At 49.6% G+C, this 7064-nt stretch overlaps 1 protein-coding gene across 5 annotated transcripts in view; it reads right to left on the reverse strand.

The window, feature by feature from the left end:
• The window catches only part of MYB (MYB proto-oncogene, transcription factor), a 35417-nt gene extending 29598 nt beyond the window's left edge, over positions 1-5819 (reverse strand). Inside the window, exons 1-2 of one of the 5 annotated variants that reach the window (XM_027085837.1) lie at positions 5395-5819; positions 842-959 (exon numbers count right to left, since the gene is read on the reverse strand). In XM_027085837.1, coding sequence (XP_026941638.1) covers positions 842-959; positions 5395-5417 — 141 coding nt within the window. In that variant the 5' untranslated portion in view covers positions 5418-5819. Of the gene's footprint in view, positions 1-841; positions 960-3660; positions 3788-4261; positions 5287-5394 lie in introns of those variants that run through there. The other 4 variants (XM_027085832.1, XM_027085812.1, XM_027085821.1 and 1 more) reach the window with 4 other exon arrangements.
• Positions 5820-7064: the final 1245 nt, after the last annotated feature.

Raw genomic sequence — 7064 nt, forward strand, 5'->3', positions numbered from 1 at the left:
ATATACCAAGAATGTTAAATGAATCCATTATAACAAGACAAGTTCTGTGAGGGTTTTGCTTTATTCTTTTGTTTTGTTTTTGGAAATAGCAATTCATTCATTTGTTCAGGGAACATCTGTTAATATTCCACTTTGTGGCAATCGATTCTGGGTTCAGGGAACACAAAAATGAATAGACGTTTAGCTCTGCCCTCAGCAGACTTACAGTCTACTGGGCGGGGGGGGGGGGGCATATACATTACAGCAACAATAAATAAGAACATGTATGTATCCATTGGTTGGAGGACGAATCCAACCTGTCTGGGGAAGCCAAGGATGGCTTCACAGAAGAAGTGATGTCTTCACAAGTGATGAAGAAGTAGTAAGGGGCTTCCCTGGTGGCGCAGTGGTTGAGAGTCCGCCTGCCGATGCAGGGGACATGGGTTTGTGCCCCGGTCCGGGAAGATCCCACACGCCGCGGAGCGGCTGGGCCCGTGAGCAATGGCCGCTGAGCCTGCGCGTCCGGAGCCTGTGCTCCGCAACGGGAGAGGCCACAACAGTGAGAGGCCCGCGAACCCAAAAAAAAAAGAAGTAGTAAGAATTTGTGGGACAAAGGGACAAGAATAGAATAGGCAGAAGGAAACGCAGATAAAACAAAGTGAGGAGGGGACCTTCAAACAACTGCAAAAAGTTTGGATAAGGATGGTATAGTGTCCATGTGGGGGAGTGGTGAGGCAGGCTAGGATAAGAGTCAGAGAGCCCGTTAAGGAGTTTGAACATCTGTAGTTTAGCTGAAATTTTGTTTTTTATAAATGGATGCACTCTAGGTTTTTCCCCATGTTTTGATTACGTGATTAGTTACCTCTTCCCTGGTCCACCTAGTTTTCCCCAAGTGACGCTTTCCAGACTTGGGAAGCAGCCCATCATAATCATGGTCACACATCTCAATGTCTTCATCATCCTCGTCACTACTGTAGATGCTGCAGAAATAAAAATGGGCAGATGTGGACTGAAACAAGAGGATTCAAACTACTGGATTACAAAACTTACACCAAAACTCCTCAACAATCTTTTCAAAGGTTACGAAGATAAAACTTTGAAAACTTGCATAACGAGACTGTTTTTGGCACTCTGTCGCTCTAGGATTGTAAACTGGTTCTGCTGTTATTGGTATCCACAGATACGGCAAAGGACCTGGTACTTTCTATTGCTCTGCATGTTTAAACCTGCTGTTAATGTTAGACCAGTGACAAGTTACACAACTGGCAACCTTCCAACCAATGAAGGTTTAAGTTTAAAACTTAATGTTAAGGACAATAAAAGGAACGAGAGCCCATGTCCTTTACATAAGTACACTCGCAAAACCTTTGGTATACGTCCCATCATTTAAGTAATATTTCCCAAATACAATAAAAAAAAACCTCAATTATGTTATCCTAATGGGACTGGTGTTTTATTAAGAGAAAAAAATTCAAGAAGTAATGCACCCAACAATGTAATTATAGTCATCCCTTAAAGATTAGAAGATTAAGAGAATCTAAAAGGAAAGGATTTAAAAACCTGAGAAAGGATAAATGGTCAAGTGATCAAACTGCTTTGTAAATAACATTAATACCAAACAGTTCAAAACTCCAGGCCAGGTTGATCCAACTTGTGGCCACGTTTACAATCCTCAGTTTCCAGAGTAACCAAGTGAATAATTAGGCCACATGATAGTCAGAATCTTACTCATGTTTTTTCTACCTCTGACTGAATGGTTTTTGAAAGATCTTAAAATGTACCTAATTCAAAACTGAGGGATTCCCCCAGGTGGGTTTAAAAGGAACCCATTACTGCTTTCAAAAGAGTTTTTTCTTTTAGCTACTTGACCAAAACTATAAATTTTGATGACTTTTGAAGTAACTTTATACGTAATGTTTATTAATCATATAATGGATAGGTGAGAGTCATTTTACAGCAAGTTTACTTTTAGTTATAATTTTACTTATAAAACTTAAGATATGAGGAAAAATTATACTATCTTTAAAAATTTACTAAAATTTATCATTGTAATATTGAGAATTCCATCAAACTAAGAACGATAAAAATAATGATATAAAGCAATATCATAATGCAGATCATTATTCTAAAAGGAAAATGTATGTTCATATCAGGTTTTGTCTTCCAAAAGTAACTTACAAGTATATATTACCCATCCCTTACAAGCAAGCAAAAATGCTTACCCAAAATCCTGAATTTGAGGTTCTTATAATTTAAAACTATTATTTTGGGAAAGAATCTGAAGGTCCAGGATGCATAGCAATAAGTAGGATGTGATCCAAACTTAAAACGCCACCACAAAAAAGACCACTAAACTGTGTTTATAATCTATAACCATCTTTCACTTAGTACCTATCCTTTAAAACAAGAGCCTGATCCTGTTTCACATTGTCAACAAGGGGCTCTAAACCAACTTCTGATTAAAAATTACAGTAGTTTCCCTTTAATAAAAAGCACAAGCATCATAAGGTGGAAAAAAAAAAGTTATAATCCTAGAGCTTTTGAAAGGTTCATAGGGAACTCCTTGGAAAGCCCCCCAAGTGAGGTGGCACCCTTGTGAAATATCAGGGATACCAAGAAAACCAGAGTAATCTGAAAGTGGAGTCATAGATTCAACTGAATTCAACTTTGGGGGTTTGGGTGGATCTGGAGATCACGTTTTCAGAACTGAGGACTATATTTTTTTTTCAGGTTTTTATTAGTTATCTATTCTATACATACTAGTGTATATATGTCAGTCTCAATCTCCCAATTCATCCCTCCACCACCTCCCCCTTTCCCTCCCTTGGTGTGAGGACTAGGTTTTCCAAATCAGTAATTGGACACCACTGTCTGGGCAACAGATAAACACTCAGGAATAAGCAACAAATTCAGCTGCCCATAGGGGGCAGCCTACACCAGGTGAGAGAGAATAGACATCAAACAGGACTAGGGTTCTGGAGGCAAAGGTGCTAGTTCTGCCTCCACCTAGCTGCGTGACTTGGACAAATCACTTCCTCTCTCTCACGACCCCAGTTGCTTGCCTATACAGAGGGCTTGGATTTTACTTGTAAGGTATTTTCCAGGGCTAATAAGGGATAATTTCACATCTTCCATGACTCCTAAAAATTAAGCAGAAATGTGCAAAATCAGAGATGTGCAAAAGCAAAGTCTCGGGGAAAACTTGGTGTGCAACTTCCGCAGGTCCTGAAGAGGCCATGAGGGGAGCAGGGCGAGCCCAGGGCTGCTCACACTGTCAGCTCCTGGGTCCATCAGCAGGCTAGGCGCGGGTCTCGCCTTTGAGCTTTGCATGAGATTTCCTCGTTCTAAATTGTCCGGGTCGTCTAAGTAGCATGATTAATTTCTACTAAGGACCTGAAATAACTTTTCCTTTATCTGCTCTGAGAAGATCTCAGACCCAACAGTCAGAAGACTCTCAAAGGCTGATTTCAAGCTTGATGCACCCGACTCCCCACCTGCTAGACCTGGTGTGGTTACAAGAGTACGACTATGAATATTACGTTCTGTCAAGGAAACAAACCGTGCAAAGAAACGAAAAAGAAAAGAAGTGTTGGGGGTTGGGAAAAGGGAGGGGAGCGGGAGGAAGTGCCTTGTGGCCGCTACTGTGATTCTAGAAACAGGGTTCAGACTCATTTCGCTGACCTGGTTAATAATCCCTGCCGAGTTGACGTTCGCCTTGCAAGAAACGGCTTCGAGCCCGCAGCCGGGTTTCTCTTCCCCCTGAAGCAGGTTCAAGGCTCCCGCCCCTCCTGGCCGCCTCCCCTCTCTGCTACCTGGGAGCCATAGGGAACCTGCGCGGCCCCGCCCCGCGGGGACAGTCGAGATCTCGGGGCGCGGAGCCTCCCCCGCGCCTCCTCCCAGCACCCCTTCCCAGCTCCCTCCTTCTCCTATTCCTCCTAGTTTCCGCTCTCGAAAAAATAGGTGACCTCCGTTGCTCTACTGTCAAGTCCCAAGGGCGAAGGTGAAACCACTTAAGGGGCAGCACCCCTGCCCCGCGCGGCCGGGCCCTGGACGAAGCTTAGGGAGCCAGCGGCCCCCCAAGTCGCCTCCCTTTTTCTCCGGCACCCGGCCATGCCTTGGTGCCGCTCCCCGCCCGGCCAGGCCCGGCCGAGGGTGCTGCAGCGGGGCCCACACCCACGCTCTTTGCAACTTCCTAGCTCTGCAAGAGGACCCGTGATCGCTGATTCGAAAACAAATAAGTAAAAGAAAATCAAAAAACCCGAGGAAAAGAGGGTGGCTTTACTTTGCCTCCAGGGACTTTTTCCCAAAACCTCCTGGCGAGGGTCCGTCCCGTCTCCCCTCCTCCGACAGGGCGACCTGAGGCTGCAGAGCTGGGCGCGGGGAGGAACGGCGACCTCGGCCGGGTCCACGTGCGCGCGCCGCGCCGGGACCTCTTGCACAGGGGAAGAGCTCCGGGGGATTGCGTCCCGGTTGCGCGGCAGCGGCCTTGGGTGCTGCCCGCCTCAGTCCCTTTCCGTTGAGTGGCAACCGTGACGGCCGCCGAGCGAGCGCCTACACCCGGCCACCCGCAGGGAGCTCCGGCGCGTCCAGTCCGGGAAGTCCAGAGACTGGTGGAAGCGGGAGCTTCAGCAAGTGACAGTTCGGACCAGTCTTTTCCTCCTCGGCTCCCTATTCCCCTCCTTCCGGCCGAAATGTAAGGGCACTTCATTCAAGATACCCGGCGAGCCTCCCCAAGTGCGGTTGACATGTGCGTCGCGGGTGCGTGGGAGCGGGTGTGCAATGTTTGCTTTAGAAGTAAAAGCCTCGCAGAGAATAATGATTAGAACCTTCAAAACCAGGGCTTAAAACAATTTGCAGATGTAGAGACCCTTTCCTCCCCTACAATCTTCTTTCCAGCCGCCTGTCAGCTGACACTCTTCTTCGCCTCCATGAAGAATGAATGAAATTTACATGAACTACCTGCAGCTACTATACAATCCGGCATTTTCCCTATATCTGCCATATGCTCTGCACTTCCAAGTCCAAACATATCGCAATGCATCCAGCAATTACGCTGCGACTCCCTCGCCGATATCCGCGGCATCAAGCCAGGGACCTAGTGGGCTCCCCGGGAATGGTGGGCACCGCTCTGCCCCCGGCTGGAACGTGCTTTTTTCCCCCTAGAGAGAACGTACCCCCGTGCAACTTGCAAAATGAGCCGCAGGGCGTGCTTCCCAACGTCCTAATGCATTTCTCGCATAGGCTCTTCCATTCATCAGTCCCTCGAGCGGCTTCTGCTGCCAAGGCAGGGGCTCTAGGTCCTCGCAGGATCTGACAGCCCCGCAGAAGATCCGGGAACCATTTCCCACCTGCTCTCCCGGCGCCTGGCGCCCAGCGCGCCCCCGCCCGCGGCCGCCCGCCCGGGATCCCCGTTACCTGTGCCGGGGTCTCCGGGCCATGGCGCGGCGGGCGCGGGGCTCCGCTGGGAGCCGCGGGAACCGCACTGGGCTGCCGCCTCCCGCTGCCCGCCGCCTGCCTGCGTCCCTCCCCGGCTGCGCAGTGGCGCTCCGCACCGCCGGGGCGAAGTTTCTCAGGAGAAAGAGGAGGAGGAGGAGGAGGAGGTCGCGGAGGAGGAGAAGGAGGAGGAGGAAACAGGTTGATATTAAAGTGTAAACTCTGTAAACAGAGATGCCATCAAACAAAGAGCTTTGGACACTCCCCCTCCCGCCAAATCTGGCGCCCCTGCAGTGCGCACGCGCCCTGTCCACCGCCTCCGCGGTAGCCTTGTCTGCCGCCCGCCGGGCTGCCCGGCCGGCGGGGCCGCCGCTCCCCTTCGGCTCTCGCGCCGCCGAGCTACTCCTGGCGCGCTGCGAGGCCCAGGAGGCGCGCGGGCGGATAGCCCGGGGCCAGGGAGGGGCGGCCGGGGGCCGCGGCGGCGCCCTTTCCTGAGCAAAACCCGCTCCGCGGCATGGGCCGCGCGGGGCCGCGCCACGTCCCACTGATGCCTCCTCCGCTCCTTTTCGGTGGCCGCACCGCCGTCGCCCCACTCGTCTTGCTCCTGGGCACCCGAACCGAGCTCGCCGGGCTCTGCCTCACTGTCGCAGAGGCGGCAAGGGGGGTGGGGGTGGGGGTGGGGGACTCCGGCATTTGAGATTGGATTTTCTGCAGGGTTTAAAACTCAGCTCCCTGGCGATGGGGCAGTGTTGGATTGGGGGATAGGTAGTAGGGGATGGGAGCATACGTTTGCATAGGATGTTTGGCTATGTTTTTGTTTTTGTTTTTTTTAAATAAAGATCATGTCTAATTTAACTTGATGACCAAAGACACTTAAGTACGAGTGGGGCTGGAGCTATCACCGCTCACACATGGCGCACCCCGGCGGAGCTTTCACTCTCCACCCAGATCCTGGAGCCAACACGCCACCTTCGCATTGTCACATGCCTTCATTCTCACCGGGGCACACGCCCGGCCCCACCCACCCTGCCCGGCCCAGGCGGCGCCCACCACACACCTCTGCCCATGCAGAATGCAGCGCGCGCCCTGGATTACACACCTGCAAAATCCACAGGGTTCCAAACAGCCCGCCCCCAGCAGAACTCAGGAAACCCCACGTGTGCTTGCATGGTTTTAAAAGTTCAACAGTTTGTGATACGGAGGTCGGTATCCACGTTGAGCATAGTTTACGACTCTTTGTTTTACGAGATAAAAATCACGAAAGACCTTCGTGTTCATCTAAGTAGGGGCTCCCGAAGAAGCAGAGGGAGAATATAAGTGCTGAATTTATAAGGATTGATGATTGGGGGATTTTAGGGGAGTTTTAGTTTTACTTCCGTTTATACACTTGTACCATTGGGGATTTTTTTTTTTTCATTCTCTGTACACACTAATTTATTTTTCCTTTAATCTTATAGGAGTTTGAGACTTCTGCTGACTGGGTTTGTGAGTGTCCCATGTGCCCCGGCAGTTCAAACTTAGCTCAGAAAGCATTTTTCTTACTAAAAAAGCATTTTCTTACTGAAATGAGTCACAATTTTATTAAATGGTGAAGCATGCTTGGTTTCAAGATTTTATCTGGTGTTTTAAACTTTGTTTCTTAACATTGTAAT

Source organism: Aethalodelphis obliquidens, unplaced genomic scaffold (genome assembly GCF_003676395.1).
Source record: "Aethalodelphis obliquidens isolate GAN/ISIS:26980383/991018 unplaced genomic scaffold, ASM367639v1 scaffold3, whole genome shotgun sequence".
Taxonomy (NCBI): Eukaryota; Metazoa; Chordata; class Mammalia; order Artiodactyla; family Delphinidae; genus Aethalodelphis; species Aethalodelphis obliquidens.